This window comes from Puma concolor, chromosome B3 (assembly GCF_028749965.1).
Source record: "Puma concolor isolate L17-30 chromosome B3, mPumCon1.1.hap2, whole genome shotgun sequence".
Taxonomy (NCBI): domain Eukaryota; kingdom Metazoa; phylum Chordata; class Mammalia; order Carnivora; family Felidae; genus Puma; species Puma concolor.
Genome location: NC_141672.1, coordinates 95,232,167 through 95,255,079, shown reverse-complemented (window position 1 = coordinate 95,255,079; position 22,913 = coordinate 95,232,167). Strand labels below are relative to the sequence as shown.

General features: G+C 40.9%; 1 protein-coding gene across 1 annotated transcript in view; it reads right to left on the bottom strand.

The window, feature by feature from the left end:
• Positions 1-22,913, bottom strand: part of SLC27A2 (solute carrier family 27 member 2) — a 44,451-nt gene that overhangs the window by 1,433 nt on the left and 20,105 nt on the right. The window contains exons 5-9 of the mRNA XM_086710657.1: positions 12,312-12,506; positions 8,200-8,290; positions 6,104-6,302; positions 4,504-4,601; positions 224-354 (exon numbers count right to left, since the gene is read on the bottom strand). Coding sequence (XP_086566783.1) covers positions 224-354; positions 4,504-4,601; positions 6,104-6,302; positions 8,200-8,290; positions 12,312-12,506 — 714 coding nt within the window. The remainder of the gene's footprint in view (positions 1-223; positions 355-4,503; positions 4,602-6,103; positions 6,303-8,199; positions 8,291-12,311; positions 12,507-22,913) is intronic.

Genomic DNA, 22,913 nt, shown 5'->3' with positions numbered 1-22,913 from the left:
TGCTGCTGAATGACCTGGTCTGTCACTTTAGGGAAAAGGGGATCAGGATTTGGCTTCTGCTAGCTCTATTTTCTGATACTTCTGCTTCCTTGTGGAGCTTCCTGGCAAGGGTAGTGACAATCTGGCCAATATGGCCACCGTGGTAGAAGGGAGTTGTTCCCTAAGACGCAGCGGTCTCTAAGAGAGAGAGGATAATTGAACTCAACAACAAGAAGTCTCTCACCTGTATTCTTAGAAACCGGGGCCTTGCATAACTGGGCAGGTAATCGACAACATGGTTAAAGAGTTTTTTTCCATCAAATTCCTGGTTTTCCTTCATTTTGATAGAGGCCATGCCAATTCGACCCTCATGACCTAGAAATAAAGAGAAAAAATTAGACGTGTTATACTATTTATGATGTTTTCCTAGTTCAAAGTGGGCTGAGAACATTGACATGGGTTTCTTTTGGATAGTCGGAATTTTTATTTCAGGTATATGTGGAAGTTATTCTAAAGTGACTATAACAACAATAACAAGAGCTATATGCTGATTAAATCTTCATTATATGCCAGACCCTATACTAAGTGTGTTTTATGGACTATTTCATTCAACCCTCACAACAACCTTCTGAAAAGGTATAAATATGATCTCCATTTTACAGATGAAAGTACTAAGGCTTAAAGATATAGTACGAGACTTGTTCAAGTTCACACAGCAAACAATAGACAAAGTCAGAAACCAGACTGAGGCAATCAACGGTCATCCTTCTCAGCAGTCTAAATGAAAACACCAGAGTAGAAAACAGGCCCTACTGGTGGCTGAGGGAATTTTTTTTTTTTTTTTTTTTGGACTCCAGTGAGAAGTCCTTGTTCCACTGTCATGAACAATTGAGCTCGGGTTGTTCTTTAGGGTGTAGTGTCAGGTCTGTTGTGCATCCAGACACAAATACCACCTTTGAGATTTTGCCTTTCTGCATTTCAGAGAAGCTGCGGGTCAGGAAGGTGATGGGAGGTGCAAAGGCAAGTGGCTGTGGGCCCTCCCATTGATGAGCTATATTCCCCAAGGCTGTGTCTCCACAGAGACGAGGATCCAGCAGCTCCTTCCTGTCTGGGCAGCAAGGTAAGTGGGGAGGAGTTAAGCACAATGACTACACTGTTTTCTTGTAAAGACAGCAATAATTAGGTATTAATACATCTTTTGCCTGATCCAGCAGACTGGGTGGGAGTTGAGATCCATTGAGATCCACTTCGCTGAACTACCTAGCTGTAATCAGAGAGGGGAAGGGGCCGCCTTGTGCCCTTTGCCACCTGGGCCCCAGCTTTTGAAACCTCTCCCATGGTGATTGTGTGTTTACCTGTGGCTCCAAAGAAGGCAGGAAACAAGAGGAAACATTAAGAGAAAGGAAATGCACGCCTCTACAGTTTGCCTCATACCTGAAGGAGGGAGACAGGGCACAGGACCCTCTTTCTCTAGGGGTCCCTGGTAGTTTGCTCAAAAGCAACCATCTTAGGAATCTCAAATGTCTCCAATAAGCTTCTTTTCCAATCAAGGCAGAGGCTGATGCAACAGAAATCTTCAGCACTGACTGGCTCCTTGCCTCTTGCTCTGACAGAGACAATGCCCAACTGAGACGAATAGGCCTATTGAGTCTCAGATCTCTGCCCCAGTTCCCAGGGGTTGGTTTGGGGCTAGTTTAGCTCCAGGGGGGAGGTTCCAGTTTACAACTATTCTGGCCAGAGTTTCTCTAGTGCTGCACTGTCCAGTATGGTAGCCACTGGTTTCATTTGGCCATCAAAATTAATTGTAATAACACAAACTAAAAAAAAATTCAATTCCTCAGTTGTACTAGCCACAATTTCAAGTCCTTAATAGCCATGTAGTGGTTATTGGCTACCATAGTGGACAGTGCACACATAGAACATTTGCATCACTGCAGAAAGTTCTGTTGAGAACAAAAAGTTCTAGAGAGTAGTTGGGAAGTTCTGGTGTGACATCTAATAACAGTCAACTGGGCTTACACTTTGGTGTACCTTCCTGGTCCAAAGCTGAGATCTGTGAAGGCCTTGCTGAGCCCTTTGATACTGAAATTCACCCTGGTAGATTGCCTTCTAGATAGACCTGCCACATTTCTGGGCTGCAGCAAGGCTGGCCATGTGCCTGTCAGGCCAGCCAGTGGCTGGCATGGCATCGAGAATCACAGAATCTAAAAGCTGAGAGACACTTCTCAGTTTATCTTTAATATTTTTTTTTCCATCTTATTTATTTGAGAGAGAGAGAGCAAGCAAGCAGGGGAGGGGCAGAGGGAGAGAGAGAGACTCTCACGCAGGCTCCATGCTCAGTGCAGACCCTGACTCGGGGCTCCATCCCAGGACCCTGAGATCATGAGCTGAGCCAAAATCCAGAGTTGGATGCTCAACTGACTGAGCCACCAAGGTGCCCCTATGTCTAATATTTCAATGCAGCAAGAATTCTCACAGGATCTTGAGTGGACATCCAGCCTCTCTACACGTCCCAGCTGGTGGGCCATTCCCCACCTCAGGAGATAGACTTTTGTGTTATTAACCTCTCTGGTTATAGGAGACATCTCAGGCTAAAATTTGCTCCCTGGTCATTTCAATCCCTTGGCTCTCGTGCTGCTTGCTGTGGGTATGGCAAGCACACCTGCTCCTTGTTCTACTTTGACTGCCTTCCAACCATGTGAAAACCATTAATCTCCTTTTTGTTCTAGATCGGTGACTCCCAAACCTTACTGGTTGTTAGAGTCACCTGGGGACTAAAAGAAGACATGAAGTGTCTGAGTCCCAAACCCCAGAGGTTCTGATCCATTAGATCTAGGCTTTAAATGCTCTCCCAGACTGAATCACTGTACTCTACACCTGAGACTAATATTGCACTGCAGGTTAATTAATTTGAATTTCAATAACTTAAAAAAAATGAAAGTTTCCCAGATGATTCTGATGATTGGTCAGACGAGGCTTCAGTGCTTCTCAAAATTTAGTATCTTCTAAAAATTTGTGGTAACACACACAGCATAAAATTCATCATCTTAACCATTTTAAAGTGCCCAATTCAGTGGTATTTGATACATTCACAATGTTGTGTAACTATCACCATTATCTAGTTCTAGAACATTTTCATCACCCCCAAGTCAAACATCATTGCTTTTAAGAATCTCTGGATGGCTTGTTAAAACACAGGTCCCTGGGCCCCACCCCAGAGAACCTGATTCAGTAAGGGTTGGGGTTGGCCTGAGAAATCATGTTGTTTCACAAGCTCCCCAGTGGTGCTGGGCCAGGGGCCCCACTCTGAAGAGCAGTGGACTCGATCCTTCCAATCCATTCTCTCACCTTCTCATACACATTCTTTTGTGTTGCTACCTAAATCCAGCATTTAGAGGTGCACACAACACGCCAGGTGGGGTCTGTGAGAGCCCAGCTCAGCGTGATGACTGACAACCTTGCCATGGGCTCTCGTGTTAATTCAGCCCACATTCCAACATGAGCAGCGTGCACTCAGGTCACGCTCTGTGACCTGAGATGTGGCTGCACTTCCTATCATATCATTGTCGTTGTGCTGGAGAGGAACAGGGAAGAGAAAACCTCAAATATTCTTAAAAAAAAAAAAAAAAAAAGATAGCACAAAGTTATGTGAAACCACCACAGCTTAGGAAAGAGAGACTCTTGGATTTCTATTTTGAATATAGGTGAGAATCCCAAATACTGAGTTCTGGGGGAATACTAATATCCCTAGCACCTTAGAGTTGGACAGTGACTTGGAAGTTTTAATCCTCTCTCATCTATATAATTAAAACGATTTCTTCCAATGACAGCACTCATGTATACGTCTGGTAGGTGTATGTTTAGTGTTTACATAATTGAAGCGAATGAGTTCTCTTAACAATCTCAACGTCAGGGCTGATATTACCCCTAATTTTAGTGATTTGTCTGAAGTCAAACAGCCCCAGGTACTGGAGCCAAGGACCCGAAGTCAAACCTCAGCTCTCCCCACTCTGCTGGCAGAGGCAGATCTGCAGATGAAGGCTTGGTGACACCACTCTGTGTGATGATTCTGAAACTCACTGGGGTGAGCTGGGGTCAAGGATCTGTTTTAAAAGAAGTCTGGACAAAGGCAGCTCCTTTTCAGTTTTTTCTCCTAGCAAATATACTTGCTGTTACTTGTGATACTCGGTTCCGAGGCCAAGATACCATTTCCCAGCTATCAAGCCTGACATGTCTTTTCTCGAGGCATGCCAAATGTAGCATGGGACCCTGCATCTTGCAGAGATCTGGCTTGCCTGAGAGCCCAAGAACAGCTGGGGAGCTGAGCCACAGAGGAAGGCCAAGTTCAGATGTGCTGAGTTGGCTGATTTATAATGGAATATAAACCAGACATCAGCCCCTTACTCCCAGGTGGCTGAAAGAGACTGGTTCTCCAGCAGGGAGGCAAAAGTGATGACAAACTTTGCCATGGGGTTAAAATGATGTTCAGTTACTGTATAGGTTTACGCAGAGACTTATGTGTACCTGGCACAGACACTCCATAAACGTTTACTTCCTGGACAAAATCAACCAGTCCTACGATATCAGCGACTTCAGTGGTGGCCACATTTTCCCCTTTCCAGCTGGAAGAAAAGGCAAGGTTAGCAGAGGTTACTGGTGGTCCCTGGCCCACGGTTCCATGGCAGAGCATGCATCTCTTCTAGGCCCTGCAAGGTGTCTGCATTTGTTTTCCCATCTCTGCTCTCAAATCCCCTGGAACTTAGTCACAGGAGAGGCATTCTGCTTGAGAAACAAAAGACAAAGGCATAGACAAAGGCATTTAAATAATAAAATGTGGAATTCCAATCTCACCACATGAAACACGATACAAAGAATGTTCTAATGTTGAAATACAGGTTTGGCCCAAGAAAGGTACTGGAAATCAAGAACAAATCTCAGTAACTTTTTGTTGTGTTTAGGTCTCCCACTTTTCTCACTCACTAACTTTGGTTGGTTTCATGCCTGTATTTCAGGGTCTCATGGCAATGAGAAAGCTTTGAGTAGCAAATAAAATACCATGCTTTATTCACAGGGAGATTATAACGTTAGTGCCCAACCTACACTCGTCTACTTAATAAGGCTTTAAAATTTGTCTACATTTAAAAATTCTTTAGATCTCCTGGAAGTATCTTTTTAGTAACATGAAGGTTGCATAAAATCATGGTATGGATCCTGAGTCATGGAAATACTCCAAAGATGGAAGGAACACTCTGGATCATTGGGACCTTCATTTCATGGGTGATAAAGGTTACCAGCCTTGACAGCACAGCTGGCCAGGAGTAGGGGTGAGCCTAGGAGCTCAGGTCTCCTCATTTGTATTCTTGCTCTGCCTACTACAGCCAGACAACTTCCATCCCTTCTGCATGCATTCACGCAAAGGTATTTATGTGTGTCAAGCACTGTGCTAGGTGCTGGGGAGTGAACCAGCAGACACAAGGCCTGGCCTCAGGGAGCTTGCACAGGAGGGAAGTTGATTAAACCAAAGTGTCATGAGAGGACCATGAGAGAAGCTGGAGGACCATGCTGTTGTTGGGAATTAGTTTCATGGTCTTATTATAATGACTTTCAAATTTCATGGTGCTGACTTGGGTTTCTGTGGGAATGGTTAGGGATGGAGAGTGGGAGGGAGGTGAATAGTGGATTTCAGAACCCCTCACTTCCTCTTCAGCTAGATCAGCTCCGTATTAGCTTGCATTTGATTGTATCTGAAGAAAAGCCCCATGACTGGAAATAGTGTGAAACCCTGGGCTATCCTAGGGGTGACTGGTAACAACTGAGGATAAATGAGAGAAACTGGATACACTGTTAGTTAGGCTCCAAAAATCAGGCACAGGTTTTCTGCCTATTTCTCAACTGGTGTTGCTCAACCAACTTATCTGTGCATTGCAGGAGTGACACTTGTAGGAAGAGTGACACTTCCTGTGGTTTGCTCCTTATTTTCTGGGAATATAGAAGTTTGGATGGACATGCCAAAGAGATAGAGGGAAATGGGGCACTGCAGCCAAAGTGGAATGCAGTTCCAATTTAGGAGTAAGCCAAATTGTGCATGTTTTTGTTTTTGACTCAATAACTCAAAGAAACCAACCGGAAAGTATCTCCAACTCTGTCATGAAAGTAGATGAAATTTTCATGGTCAATCACTAAGAGATCTCCACTATTGAAATAGAGGTCTCCTTTCTTAAAGACATCTCTCAGTTTTTTCTTCTCCGTCTGAGCACTTCCTCCAGCGTAGCCACTAAAGGGTGTGAGTTGTGTGATTCTGCAAATAAGGAGTCCAACTTCACCTAAGACAGAAGAAAGTAAATTGTTATTTTATGTGATAGCAGTAGGCAAATTTTATTACTAACATTCTCATAAAAGTGTTGCCATACACTCAAAAATGGACATCTTAAAACATGGCCCCTAAATCGACAAATATCATTTTTTAACCTTACAGAGGCTAGTACTAAACCTGTCTTCAACAATGAAAAAATTAAAGACTTTCTTTGTAATTAAAATACACTCAGAAAAATGTAATGCAATGTTATTCAAGTTGCATTTTCAGTTACCCCTCTCCCCTCCTCCTTTTTTTAAAGTAGGCTCCACACTCAGTGTGGAATTCATGACATTGAGATCAAGACCTGACCTGCGATCAAGAGTCGACTGAGCCTCCCAGGTACCCCTTCAGTTACCTTTATTATAAATCATTTATAAAGCTGATAAAACATTGATTTCATTTTCTATGTATGGTAGCAACATTTACATGCTTATCATTTCAATAATTTGCATATATTAGTAGGAATCAGTTTCTGAACTTACAAATGGAAGATATTTTCTCCTTTACCTCAATCTTTAATTTTCCACAACCTAAGACAACTCACAAGTGAGATATCCCCATCATTCCATCTTAATTTTATAGCATTTCCAAGACACAAACTTATAAAATTCTCTTTCAATCTGTTTTGATTGACTATATGCATAGATTTTCCAAGTACTAGATCTTGAACTTCCATATATATTTGTTAGTAAAGTTGATATTAAATTCTCTGAAAAGCAACTGTGTTCAAAATAATTTTTATCCCACTTTACAGAAAATATGTTTATCCCTCATCTAAGCCTAAATCCTGCCAATGGACATTACTCCAGTTATTAAATTAGCCCTGGGCTGAAATTAGCATATAAGGTTTTTTTCCAAACTACTCCCAGATTTTAAAATTTGTGATAGGGGTGCCTGGGTGGCTCAGTTGGTTAAGTGTCTGACTCTTGATTTCAGCTCAGGTCATGATCCCAGGCTCGTGGGATCGAGCCCCGTGTCATGGGATTGAGCCCTGCGTTGGGGCAGAGCCTGTTTGGGATTCTCTCTCTCCCTCTCTCTCTGCCCCTCCCTTGCTTGCACTCCTCCCCCTCCCAAATAAATAAACTTAAAAAAAAGATAAAAAAAATGAACAGGGGGTTTTGAAACAGGTAGGGTATGTCTGAATTCAGATATATAGTAGAGTGGGAGCGACAGAGGTCATGAGAATTTTCAGTTAGCAGCTTTGCATTTTTCACTCCTGGAGAGAAATGTTAAAAAATGCCCAGCTTTGGAGCAAAATAACACAATGATAAGAAGTGGTGAATGCTAAAGAACAAAAACCAAAGAAACCAAAAACCGAACTAACCAAACAAAACTGTTGCCATACAATCCATTGGCAACAAGCTAGCTGAAGGAACTGTCACTATCCATGCACGTGCACGTGTATGTCCATATACATCCTATACATACATATAGACCATACACACAAAGTACAGTATCCCATGTGGCCACACTTGTAATTCTAAAAATGCTAGTATTTTATGGAATAATGATTTACACACATACTTGGACAAATGCACAGTAGTCTAAGCTTGAAGGTAGACCTTGTAAAGCTAACTATAGCTTTGCAACCATGATTACATATCCCTTTCCTCAAAACACTTACCTCATAATTAAGAAGTTAAGCTAGGTTTCAAAGTATAATTATGTTACATGTAGTGGTAAATTAGTATCTTTTGGAATTTCTGTAACTCTTTCTGAGGGTACTTAAAATAAACCTCTTTTATCCCCCCACTCTAAAAATTTTTTTACCATATATTCATTTTAGCAATGATATGCTAGTTCTTAACAGTTACTTGATCAAGTTAAGAAAGGGCACAGGTTAGCTGAGCAAAAATCTACTGTACCTTTGGGAACTCGGATGCAATATCCATTTCCATCTCGGACAGGTTCATCTTTCTCCACATCATATTTAATCAGCTCATAAGTTATGACTTTCTAGCAAAATTAACACATATCATTTTAAATACAAATTCCTTCACATTTTTTCCTTCTTATTGTGGTACAGCATATGTGAAGTACAAAAAGTACATTATCTTTAGTGTCCAGCTTGATAAAATTACATATGGACACATCCATGTAACTACCACCCAGACCAAGAAATAAAACATTTCCAGTACTGTAAAAACTTTCCCTTTGCCCCCTTTCTTTCAAGGTAAACACTATTCTGACTTACCACCATCAATTAGTCTTAAAAAAATTTTTTTTAATGTGTATTTATTTTGAGAGAAAGAGAGATAGAGAGTGAGTAGGGGAGGGGTAGAGAGCTGTCAACACAGAGCCAGACATGGGGCTTGAACTCATGAACTGCGAGATCATGACCTGAGCCAAAGTCAGATGCTTAACTGACTGAGCCATCCAGGTGCCCCACCATCAATTAGTCTTACACTTGAAATAAATGAAATAAGAAATGAAATATATGCCTTTGTGCTGCTGCTTTCACTGAACATAATATCTGTTACTCATCTAGCCATGTTAATGTTTTTTTTCAGTGGTTTATTTTTTATTGCCATGGAATTTTCCTTGCAGGAATATGCCATAATTGATCTATCCTTCTGTTAACTGGCATCTGGACTGTTTCTAGTTTTAGACTATTAAAAATGATGCTATTATGAACACTCTCAATACATGTGTTTTGGTGAACATATCACAATGGATTTTAAAAATCCTATATGCCGCTGTTAGATGATTCATGTTTCCATCTGTTCTCCAATATATTTAAGGTTCAATGGTATAATTATTTCATGCCTATGGCTATAAAATTATTAAAACTCTATTATATTTTACATATACATATTTTACATATTTCAATGGCATAAGAATTTAAATGTATGTAGTGCAGTAAGAGTAATCAGTATATTATTTTCTCAACTCTGCTAATACTCTCTACTATTACTTTCCCTACTAAATATGACAGGATTTAGAAGTAATGATTAGCCATGATTATTGTGTCCATTTCAAATTTTATATTTAATAGTAGCAAATAACCATTACAAGGCAAGTAGCATTCATAGTCAACAAATGGAGGGCTTGTTTATTTGCAAGAGTATAAAAAATTTGGGGCTGGTAACCAATGTTTCTTTCCACATCAGTTGCAGGGGCATCTTCTTCCCTTTCTGCTTCAATTAAAAAATAACTCCTTGTTTTTTGTTTTGTTTTGTTTTGCTTTTATTTTTTGAGAGAGAGAGAGAGAGAGAGAGCGCAAGCCAGGGAGAAGGGCAGAGGGAGAGAGAGAGAGAGAGAGAGAGAGAGAGAATCTTAAGCAGGCTCCATCCTCATCACAGAGCCTGAGGTGGGGCTCAATCCCATGACCCTGGGATCATAACCTGAGCCAAAATCAAGAGCTGGGTGGGTGCTCAATCAACTGAGACACCCAGGCACCCCTCTTCTTGTTTTAAGCAGAAAAACTGACAATAAAACATGGCAGTCCATGGATGAGGAGCAAAGATATATATATATATATATATATATATATATATATATATATATATATATATATATATATATATATAAGAACTATTAATACGTAGCACTGACTTCTAAGGTCCTTAGGTTTGGTTTAAAACAAAAGTTTCGGGGCGCCTGGGTGGCGCAGTTGGTTAAGCGTCCGACTTCAGCCAGGTCACGATCTCGCGGTCCGTGAGTTCGAGCCCCGCGTCGGGCTCTGGGCTGATGGCTCGGAGCCTGGAGCCTGTTTCCGATTCTGTGTCTCCCTCTCTCTCTGCCCCTCCCCCGTTCATGCTCTGTCTCTCTCTGTCCCAAAAATAAAAAATAAAAATAAAAAAAAAATAAATAAAACAAAAGTTTCCTTGAAACTCATCTTCTTGAGGGTCAATAGTAACAACATAGATACCTTGCACCATGTCTCAACTCAACTTTCTGCCCTTTCTTGTTCTGAACTACATTAGACTTGGGTCTCCAGTGTCTGGGCTTGGTACAAGTAGAACTGAAGCTAACTAGAAAAGACTGACTTTATCAGCAGTGGTTCCAGTGGGGAGTAGAAATTGATTCTTAGTCTGTAGCAGCACTGCCCAGTAGAGTTTCTGTGATGATGGAAATGTTCTACATCTGTACTGCTCAACATGGTAGTCACTAAACACAGGTGGCTACTGAGCACTTGAAACATGGCTAGTGTGTGTGAAGCACTGAATTGAAAATTCCATTTACATAATTTAAATTTAAATGGCCACACATAGCTAGTGGCTGCTGCACCGTATGGTTCAGATGTGGAGAGCAGTGGAGGGACCTGCGTGGCACAGGTGTGGCTGTCAATGTCAGAGAGGTTCCCCAGGCTTGAGAATGCCTCATGATAAGGCCCAGATGTGAGGAACAGGATGATAATATCAGTACAGCTAACAATTATTCAAGACTTTATATGACAGGCCTTGGGCTATGTCCTCTAAGAATTTTTTTCAGAAGTTATTTAATTTAATTCTTTCAATAACCTTTTCCCCTTATACTAAATACTGAGTTTGGGCCAAGCACTAGGCCCTACATTTTCTCTTTTTTATTTCTGTTTTCCAAACAATGAAATTGAGGCCTGAGGAACATAAATGACTCGCCCAAGGTCACTCAGGATGCAAGGTGCTGAAATTTTATCTCTTGGGGCAGCTCTCTCATGCACATGCATTGCTATCCTTTGTACTCTGCCCATCAGTCCCTGGGGACACATTGCCTGGGAGCTCTGGTGTATCTGTTCACGGCCAGCTGGGCAGCAAGGGCCGCCAGAGGTGTAATGACAACAGCGATGGCTCACGCATGTGGAGGCTCAGCATCTGCTGAATGTTGCTGGAATTCTGAAAAAAGAGGGGGTCACCTAGAAGACTTCTCAAAAGCAAAAAAAAAAAAAAAAAAAAAAAAAATGCAAAGAGACTGTCTAGAGACCCTAGGCCAGAAGTGACTGTGAGGGAAGAGAGACTGCCATGTAGCTGGCTTACACATAAGAGACAACCGGTGGAGTTTGCAGGCAAATACAAATGTTCGTAAGATCCTAGAACTGGAGTGCATTCCAGTTCTCTCGAAGGTCTACGTAGCAGTTCCTCAACCCTGGCTTTTGGAAAACACTGATGCCTGGGCCCTGCCTCAGAACTACTAAATCCAAAGCTCAGAGGGTGACACCCTGCACCTGCATACATGAAAAACTCCCCAGGTAACTGTGATTTCACAGTGTGTGGTAAACTTATGGAACTGGCAACCTTCTGGAGTTTGGTCACATACGTGTATAAATGGCATCAGGAAGACTTCACATAAGTTGCAGATAGCAAAGGTGTAATAGGTTGTTATTAAGAGAAATTAAGATTTTTAGGGACGCCTGGGTGGCTCAGTCAGTTAAGTGTCCAGCTCTTGACTTCGGCTCAGGTCACGATCTCCCAGTTCATGAGTTTGAGCCCCACATCGGGCTCTGCGCTCACAGCACGTAAATCCTGCTTGAGATTCTCTCTCTCCCTCTCTCTTTGTCCCTCCCCCACTCATGTGCCCTGTTTCTCTCTCTCTCACAATGAAAGGAGAAACTGAAAAAAATTTTTGAAAAAAAAAAAGAGAAATTAAGATTTTAAAATTAAAGGGTCCTGTCACTTTGTGCTCACTGTCATAGAGAAGGAGCAAATCCTCTCTCTTGGTTACATGGATTGGCCATGGCTCTGATGCAGTAAGAAATAACGTCATCATGACATCTCTTAAGACGTGTCTGCATTGGGGCACCTAGGTGGCTCAGTCAGTTAAATGTCCAGCTCTTGGTTTCAGCTCATGTCATGATCTCATGATTTCGTGAGCTTAAGTGCTTTATTGGGCTCTGTGCTGGCAGGGCTGAGCCTGCTTGGGATTCTCTCTCTCCCTCTCTCTCTGCCCCTCCCTACTCATGCTGTCTCTGTCTCTCTCAAAATAAATAAATAAACTTAAAAAAAAAGTCTCTTCATTCTGAAAACTGGCTACATATACTCTCATATTTCAGTGTACTTACTTTCTGTAGGTAGTTTACTCTCCCAACAGCACCAATTTTTCTCGTATAATTCATAAAGCCAATATTGCCTTCAGTGGAAGCGTAGAACTCATAAATGCTAATGTCCCCAAATCTCCTGATGAATTCCCTCCACACATCTCCTCGCAAGCCATTTCCCATTGCCATTCTCACTTTATGGACACGATCATTTGGTTTCTGTGGTAGGAGGAGGAGAGACCATATTGAAACCTCTCTGAAGCCCGTACTTATACACTAGTGATTGCCTTCATGTTTCTACATATTCATGTTGGTTAGGAATTCACCTTTGTGCACATCTTTTCTGTTACTCACACACATAACACCTCCTCCCTGCCAACACATGCAGTTTAAGCCGCCGGCTGGAACTCTGACTTAATAACCAGAAGAATTGGCTTTTTTCATTTTGATTTTTAAGAGGCAAGGTGAGATAATTTGATAGAACTAAGTAATGTCAACATTTAATTCACATCCAATCTGAAGCTAGAACAGTGTGCTGACTGTTTTCTTGATGGAGCTGGTGAATCTCAGTGAACTGTCAGAAAGGAGGAAAGATCTATCGAAGACTGACAATCTGAAGCACAATGTTCACGTGGTGAGGAAGAAGAAAACCGGGAACACGGTGCAAGGAGAGAGGAATGGTTTTCCACAGAGTCATTACTGTGGGGGCCTCAGGGGGCTGGAGAGAAGACTCTTGATCATGTCCTCATTTCACAGATAGACCCAGAGGCAGGTATACAATGAAAATGTCCCAGTGGGATTGGGAAAGGGAAGAGAGAGAGGAAGCTGGCTCCCAGTTGCCTCAGGTGGCCTGGGAGGAATGTGCTTTGCTATAAACACAAATCACAAAGGAAAAGTTGTTTTGAGTGTAAGGAACTGAAAGGACAGCTTGTGTCCCCAAGAGGTGGAGTTAGGACCAGGCTGGTTTCTATGCAACCACAATCATTTATGAGGCACCTAAAAATATGTCCAAACAAGCCCAGAGTAACTTAAATGATGTTTTATATTAATAAGGCAATTTATGTCCTCTAGGAGATCAGAGTCTGGTGGTAGAGAAAGGTAAATAAGTATAATTTTAACTTGAAAATTCTGTAACTCTACGACCTTTAACAGAAAATAGAATGGAATGGGTAAGAGTGCTTGGTAACTAGGCTTCCCCTCTCACATCAAGTGTTAATTTCTTTGATCGGATTGCAATTTGCTTACAAGAGCAAATGTTCTGAAGAGCATTTCCTACATTATTTCCTAATTTGTGAAATCATTGTGAAGTTAGTTTGGAGTAAGAGTTCCTCTTTGAAAAAGAACTGTTGGAATAGAGAGGCTGGTCGTTCTCTGATAAGGGGGAGGGCCTTGGGTGTAGCAGTTAAAAACCAAACCAAAACAAACCTTGGATTGATTTTCATGTGAGAGGAGGTAGTAGGTCAGGAGAGAAGTATAGATGGATTTCATTTCTGAGTAGCTCCTTGGTCAAAAGGCCTGACCTCCTTCAGAAGTCCTAACCAGAGAGGTGGACAGATCCTGGTCACTGGTAAAAACTGGGCCCTTGTGTGGCCTTTCTGAGGAGGAAATGTGTAGGGACCAGGGGTCTCATGCTAGTAGTAGTTCCTAACCAGGGTGTTCAGGAGAGTTACCTGAGAAGCCTTCTGAACCTGCATGAACCTTAGACATTATGACTGAGTGGGAACCTACTGTCTTCATCAGTTCCCTAGGTCACTGAATCTATAGATCTTTCTCAATTTATGATGACATTACATCCCAATTAAGTCACCATCCATTAAAATATTATAAGTCAAAAATGCACTTAATTCACCTAACCTACCGAACATTATAGCTTAACCTAACATACCTTAAATGTGTTGGGAACACGTACATCAGCCTACAGAGCTGGGCAAAATTGTCTAACACAAAGCCTGTTTTATAATACAGTGTTGACTATCTCACGTAATTGATTGGATACTGTGAGAAACAGAATGGCTGTGTGGGTATCAGTGGTTCACCCTCATGATCGTGTGGCTGCCTGGGGGCTGAGGCTCACTGCGGCTGCCCAGTGCCACCAGAGAGTATCGTACCATATATTGCTAGACGGGAAAAGATCAAAATTCAAAACTCAACGTATGGCTTCTACGGAGTGCAGATCACTTTCACACCATTGTAAAGCCAAAAAATCATAGGTCAAACCATTACAAGTTGGGGACCATCTGTATTTCCTTCTATAACCACCAAGTACCTCTAAGCAGGGAGACCCTACGTCTAGTTTGTCGGGGCCAGTCCTGCTTATGCTGTTGTCCTGATGTGCTTATCAATGACATGCTTTCACTCTCAAGTGTCCCCATCTGGATGGTGAATCGCAGGGGCACTCTTCCAGAAGGCACTATTCCCAGTAAGAATTATCAGCTTTTCAGAGACCACCCTCACCCCCCCACAGGGCTATCCCTCATTCCCCCTCTGGGAAGAAAACATCATAAAATATTTGAAGAATACTGACTTTGGCTTAAAAGTAACCTCCAGACCTGGGGCTTACCTGCTCCCAGGCCTGTGTGAGAAGCTCCAAACTAGCATTCCAATGTTTAAACCCAAGACCTTACTAATCCATATGCAGCCCGTAATCACCCTCCTAGTTCCTTTCCTAATGGGTGGTGAACATCTGTCTCCCCCGCTTGGACTGTTAACTCCTCTGAGGCCAAATACATCTCTATATCACCTGCACTGTGTTTTTCCTACAGTGCAATAAAAGAAGGAATAACCTCCACCAGGAAGCCCTCAAGTTCCCTGTCTGACAGTTAATAGCTGGGACATCAGGACACTGGCAGGGCCTGGGGCACAGGGGAGCTGTAGGTGCCTATGGTGCATGGGAAGCAGGCCAGCTTCACAGGTGCAGCTGTCACCTGCGGGTGGCAGTTAGCTGGGTTCAGAGTCACAATACCAACAGCTCAGTTTTCATCATGACCTGAAGGATCTTATTACACCAGCAGGGGATTAAGTCTCTAAGCTGGAAGTGTTTGTGCACACGAAATGAAGGGCCCTGGAGCCTTCTGAGATGTCTGGTTCTCATCTAAGTTTTGCTCACCACTGGTTGAGGGTACCGGGTGTGACTCAAGTCTTCCCTTCCCACAGGAGAAGCAGTGTTTCCTTATCACCAAAGTCACTCCTCAAAGGAGCCGTATTTTAGGTCAAGGGTCACTGGCTCATTTTTTCTTTAACAAGGATCAAACCTTCGATTCCACTTCAGAGGTGAGGGGTCACATGCAAACACACCCTGGGGAGTTAAATCTACACCAGGATTTAATGACCGAAAGGTGACAGGTCAGGGTGCCCAGAGAGGAATGGAAAGCACCAGGTAAATAGAGTAAACAGAAAACATTTATGGAGGGCTTTACTACTACGTGCCAGGTATTTGACCTTTATTGTCTTACTCATGTTTCTACAGAATCATACCGAAATGTGATAGGTAATAACAGTATTTGCCTCAATTATAATCGAGGAAGCAGAGCCTCAAAACGATTAAAATAATTTGCCGGAGATCACACAGGTAACAACACAGTTGCTCCAAGATTCAAATCCAAATCTATGTGACTTAGAGAGAAGTCTTTCCTTTCGTTAAAAAAAAAAAAAAAAGAGGGGCACACACGTGGTTTAACGTTCAACATACTGAAAGGCTTTTAAATGGAGAATGTCACCACCCTCCTTATCTGCCTCCATCCTTTGCATCTATTTTACCATCTGGACGCAGACACCTTCCATTTTTGTAGCTGCTTCCTCTTCTCTCCATTTTCTAAGTTAAATGTTTATTCTGCTATCTTTTGATTCATCACTGTTAGACATTATTTATTGATTTTCTATTGTGCTAGAGGAAGATGAAGCTCTCTATCATCCTCTCCTGTTTTTTCAATATCACAATTATTGGTTAAATCAATTTTCAGTGCTCACATTATTTTGCTCATAATACACTACTAATGAACCAAGGAATATGCCGTGATCAAATTCTTGAGTAAATTGTAATTTTTCCTAGAATTAACTGCCTCCTGCCCCATTGCTTCATGTTCTTAGTTTCGATTCATAGGTCTTTCTTCACCCCCCCAACAGCCTCGAAATACAATGTTCTTTATGGTGAAATCCACCAGATGCTAGAATTTCCTTTTTCAGACCCTTATGCTTCCTTTTAGCCTTCTGCCCCAGTCCAGACTGGTTACCTTCCAGGCCTGGGGATTCCCTTTGTCTCTCTTTCCTGGCTCCTGGCTCCTCAGCTTTCCTCACTCTCCTGTTTGCATGGAACACTTTCCCTAGTAACTTCCTAAAGGAGAGTGTAGAGGAGGTAATTTATTTTGAGACTTTGAAAGTCTGGAAATATTCTTACTGTACACTTGATTGATAATTTTATTGGATATAGAATTCTAGAGAGGCAATACTTTTTACTTAGAATTTTGAAGGCACTGACCTTCCAGCTTCCAGTCTTGCAGCTAACAGTGTTGATGTTGCCAAGTCAAATGTTATTCTTATAGAATCTTTCCTCTCTCTCTCTTTTTTTTTTGGTAGTCTTAAGTTTCATCCTGATGTAGTGTTAAAAGTATTAACTTCACTCATTTTATTGGTACTCCCTGGCTCTTTCAATCTGTCCTACAGTTTTGGAAAATTTTCTTTCCTTTTTAATTTTTTTTATCTTAAAATGCTATTATCTCTTCAGCATTCTTTTTATGTACAAATAGGCTGACCATTACTGTTTTCATTTCACTTTTTAAAAATATTAAAGTTCTATTCCTTCTTTATTTTTTCATTAAAGGATAGCTAACATATAATGTTTTATTAGTTTCAGGTGTACAACAAAGTGATTTGAGAATTCCATACATTACTCATGGTTCACAATTACTGACTATATTCCCTATGCTATACTTTTTGCCTCCATGGCTTTTTTATAGTTTGAATCTCTTACTCCCCTTCATCTATTTCACTTATACCCTTGTTCCTCTCCCTTCTGACAACCACCAGCTTGGTCTCTGTATTTATGATTCTGTTTTCTGCTTTTTTGTTCATTTAGCTTTTTAGATTCTACATGAGTGGAATGATATGGTATTTGTCTTCCTCTGACTGACTTATTTCACTTAGCATTATAGTCTAGGTCCATTCACGTTGCTGCAAATGGCAAGATCTCATTCTTTTTTATAGCTTAGTAATATATATGTATATATATATTATATTATATATGTATATTTTATATATATATATATACACATATCTCATCTTCTTCATCCCTTTATGAAGTTCTCTTGTATTGCTTCTTTGATAATATCCTCCTCTCCATTTTCCCTATTTTATTTTAGTGATTTTCTATTAATTAGATGTTGGACCTCTTGGATTGATCTTCTATTTTCTTATCGTGCCTCCCCTCACATCCATCACTTTATCTTTTCTCCAACTTCAAGGTTTCTCAAGTTTATCTTCCAAACTTTCTATGAATTAAATAATTTAAATCATATTTTTATTTTCAGGAGGTTTTATTAGTTTTTTTTGTAGCATACTATTCTTGTTTCATGGATAGAATATCTCTTCTAACAGCTCTGAGGATATTAATTATAGGTTTTTGGAAGTTTTCTCCAACTCTTTGAGTTGATGCTGTTTCTTCTATTCTTTTGGTGATATTTCATACTGGAGGCTTTCCTCGGGTGTCTGCTGATCCTTGACATCTGTTCATGTTCAGAAGTAAGGCAAGTAAAAGATGTGTGAGCAGCTTTGTGTGCAGAGGCAGTGACTATTGCTAAGCGGGCTGCACGGTCCTGTGACAGGGTAGTTCGACCTGAGGATCAGACTTCTCTGTCTCTTGCTTATAGGCATAAGTTAGCTACGGAGTTCTAGAAGCTATGCAGGGAAAGGGAGCTGGCGGTCTCTCTGGTTAATAAGTAGATATTTACTCAGTCTCTATCTTCAGTGCCTCATCCCTGCTGTCTTCCACTGCCCTCATTCCCTCATCCCTGCTGTCCTTGAGGTTCACAGCTCTTCAAGGTCTTCTCAAGAGAATAAACCTCCTGTCTCCTAAAGGGGTGTGAGAGGGGAGCAGAGGTCCAGCTACTTCTTAGACAGATTTTCCAAAATCCTCCTATTTTCAAGCCTGAAACCTGATCCCATCTCTAGTTGTATTTGGTGCCTCTGATTTCTCAGGTTTCAGGAAGTCACTTGGCTTCCTTCTTGTTGGTACTGAGCTATTAGGTTTCACCTTTCTTAGTATTGTGATGTCAGTGACCTTCATCTTTCAGCTCTCTGTTCTATGTAGTTTCCTGTTGCAATGCCTCTTAGTTTCTAAGAAGTGCAGTTTATATGTCTTTTCCTTGGTCTCCTTGTTTTTGGAAGATTTTCAAGAGGTGAGAAGGCAGAAGGCATTCACCATCTTAAAAAAACAAACAAACTCCTGAGTCCATGATCTTGACAACTAACTTGCTACACTTCAGCCCGGCTCCCTCAGGAGAAAAGAAAGCAGCCACTGGACAGGAATCAAAGGAGGAGCCCCAATTTCTCTGCTTTACCAAAGAGGGCTTTCTCCCTCCAGCATATCTTCCCACTTGTGAAGCCAAAGGGACTGTCTAAAAACACCCTCTCTCCCCATCACTCTTCCATCAAAGGCCCTTTAGTGGTGCTTTGTCATTCACAAGTAAGTCTCAGCAAAGCAAAGCCCTTGTCACCTGGCCCAGCCAACCAGCCTCGCCTCCCGCTACACTGCTTTCAGCTCCCAATATGCCAGACCCTTCCTTCCACTCTGCGTACACTGCTCTGGGTAACCAGAAGCCCTTCTTTAGAAGTGCATGGTTGGAAACCATCTCTGCACCCTTCCAAACTCACCTTCTGGGTAAACTTCTCTGATCCTGCTCTCTTTCCCTCATTTGTTTTTCTGCTTTCTTTCCCTTCCCCCACCCCCTGCCCCTGGCCTGGCCCTGACAGGTCAAACTGGTCACTCTTCCCTCTGTGCTGCTAAATACCCCTCCATTCTGTTTTCTGTCAGAATGGAGGTGATGCAGGGACAGAGATTTTAGGCTGGGAAAGGACCACAGGGGCTACCTAATTTTGGAAGGAAGGCAGATGATGCTAGGGAATTAACAGTAGGGAAGTAAGTTGAGTCTATTCAGTGGACTCAGGGTCCTGGTCTGTCTTCTTTCCCCTTCCAAATTTGACAACTTCTATGTGTGGCCCCTGGAACTCTTTTCTGGTTCCTTATTCCCTCTCCCCTCTGCTCCTCCCACCCTGGCCACATGCCTAGCAAGCAATACAAAACCTCATTTACACCCATCCTACAGCTTCTACCATCCTACTGGAGTAATATTGAGCTTTAGCAGTATCTTGTTCCACCACATATTTTTCCCCTAAATTACATTGTTTTTTTTAGACAACTACACAAACAAAATGGGACATGACAGCTGCACACTGCAGAAAATGAACCAGAGTGGACTTTCACTGTAAACAGGTACGCTGGATGCCAAGTGCCAAATACAACAATGGAAGACAGGTAACACGGTGCAATAATTTTCTACAATCAATAACACCATAAATTCACTAGTCAACAGCTTTGCGAGCCAACTCCCACTCAACCCTACATGAAAGTGATTGACTAGTTTGGATGTCTTCTCTTCTTTCTTCTTTCGTGTCTCTGGGGAAGAATTTTCACTGATTCCTTTGATGATATGTGTGGAGCACCTACTATGAGCTGCACATTCTTTGGTACTGAAGGTAATGATAATAATGGCTACTATTAGTTGATTATTTACTAAGAGCCAGGTACTTTGTACATGCTTTCCGTATACATCATCTCATTTTTGTCTTCACAGCCCCCTAAGAAGTAAGTACTATCATTTACCCTGCTGGATGATGGGGAAATGAGAGTTGAACTATCCTACTCAAACAGTAGAATCGGGTTTCAGACTGCCAATTGCAGAGTCCTGCCTCTTGAGAACTACATTATTGCCTCAGGCTAATGGTGGCTGCCAGTATTTCTCCCTGGTCCTCTGCTCTATCCGAGGAGCTACTGAATATGATTAAGACAAGGGACAAGCCTCCACCCCTCCAACGTTGTCTCAGATTCTCCTGATGAGAAATGCTTTGTCTGTGGAGGGGTGTCATTTGTTTTATCTGCTCAGCTAAGGCAGGAATTGCCTCCCTGATATCCACTGCTTGGGGGGGCTGGTGGTGTTAGCCCTTCCTGTGACAGCCTATTCTAGGCAGCTCTAAGAGCGAGAAACTTTCTGATTATGTTGATCCAGAGCCTTCCACCAAGCATTCTAGTTTTTATCCACGTTGTTTGAGAAGTCCTTTTGACACAGTCTTTCTTTAAGCTCCCTTTAAAGCCCTAGAATTTGGGTTTATTGTGATCTATTTTTTAAAAATTATGGTTAAATACAATTTCCTATCTTACCCATTTAACCAAAAATATGGTTAAATACAATTTCCTATCTTACCCATTTTAAAATGTACAGTTCAGTGGTACTAAATTCATTCATTATGTTGTGCAACCATCACCATGATCCATCTCCAGAACTCTTTCATCTTGTAAAACTGAAACGCTATACTCATTAAACAATAACTCCCTATTCTCCCCTGCTCCTAGTCCCTGGCAATCCACCATTCTACTTTCTGCCTCTATGATTTTGATTACTCTAAGTACCTTATATATGTTGAATCATATGGTATTTGCCTTTTTGTGATAGGCTGTTTCACTTAATATAATGTCCTCAAGGTACATCCATGTTGTAGCATACTGCAGAATCTCCTTCCTTTTTAAGGCTGAATAATATTCCATTGTATGTACATACCATATTTGGTTTGTCCAAATTTGGCTTGGACCTTTGGGTTACTTCCACATTTTAGTTATTATGAGTAATACTGTTATGAACATGAACATACAAATAATTCTTTGAGACCTTGCTTTCAATTCTTTTGGGTATAGGACCCAGAAATGGAATTGATGGATCATATAGTAATTTTATTTTGAATGTTTTGAGGAATTGCCATGTTGTTTTCACAGGGGCTGCACCAGTTACATCCCACCAATAGGATTCTAATTTCTCCACACCCTTATCAATGCTGGTTGTTCGCTGTTATTTATTTATGTTTTTATAGTAGCCATCATAATGAGAATGAAGTGGAATTTGACTGTAGTTTTGATTTGCATTTCCCTAATAATTAGTGATGTGGAGCATTTTTTTCATATGCTTATTGGCCATTGTATGTCTTCTTTGGAGAGATGTCTATTCAAGTCCTTTGTCTATATTTGAATCAGGTTCTTTATTTGTTATTGAGGTCTAGGAGTTCTCTATATATTCTAAATATTAATATCTCATAAGATATGTTATTTGCAAATATTTTCTCCCATTCTGGTTGCTGCACTTTTACTCTGTTGATAGTGTCTTCTGAGGCAGAATTTTGAAACTTTTATGAAGTCCACTTTGTCTATTTTTTCTTTTGATGCCTACGGCTTTGGTGTCACATTCAAGAAATCAGTGCCAAATCCAATGTCATAAAGTTTTATTTCGTGTCTTCTTCCAACAGTTTTATTGTTTTAAGTCTTAAATTTAGGTCTTTTTTTCCAATTTGAGATAATTTTTGTATACGGTATTAGGTAAGAGTCCAACTTCATTCTTTTGCATGTGGATATTCAGTTTTCCCAGTGCTATTTATTGAAAAGATTGGCTGTCCTTTCCCCAGTAAATGGTCTTGGCACCCTTGTCAAAAATCATTTGACAACACATATGAGGGCTTATTTCCGGGCTCTTGATTCTATTCTATCAGTTTACATGTCTGTCTTTATGTTGGTACCATATTGTTTTGATTATTATAGGCTTGTAGAAAGTTTTGAAATTAGGAAGTGTAAATTCCCGAGTTTTGTTCTCTTTGAGGTTGTTTTGGCCATTTGGGGTCCCTATGACTTTTAGGATAAGTTTGTTCTGTTTTTGCAAAAAGTGTCATTGAGATTTTGATAGGAATTGCATTGAATCTATAGGTCACTTTGGGTAGCTGCAACATTATAACAATACTAAATCTTCCAATCTGTGAATATGGGGTGTGTTTTCATTTATTTATATTTTCTTTAATTTCTTTCATCCATGTTTTCTAGTTTTCATTATATGTGTCTTTTACTTCCTTGGTTAAGTTAATCCTTAAGTATCTTATGTCATTGTTTTTTAATGTTATTGTTTTTTGTAATTGTCTTTTCAGATTTTTCATTGTTAGTGTATAGAAATACAACTGATTATTGTGTATTGACTTTGTACCCTGCTACTTTGCCGAATTCATTTATTAGTAAAAACAGTTTTTTGTCTTAAGGATTTTCTATATATAAGCTCCTATCATTTTAAAAAAGTCTTTAACTGAAAGTTTTTTTGAGGTAACTTTGATCATTCCTTACAATTCTTGTAAGTATTTTAAAAACAAACCAGAAATCAGGGGTAGGGGAGAAGCATGAGCAAACAGAAACTCCATATCTACTTCTAGATTTGATATATTCCATGAATTATACAACAAATCAACATATATTTTGAGGATATAAAACCCAAATCACATTTTTTTTTCAGCATCTGAGACAACATTATAAGGAGGGACAAAGGTGGAAGTGTT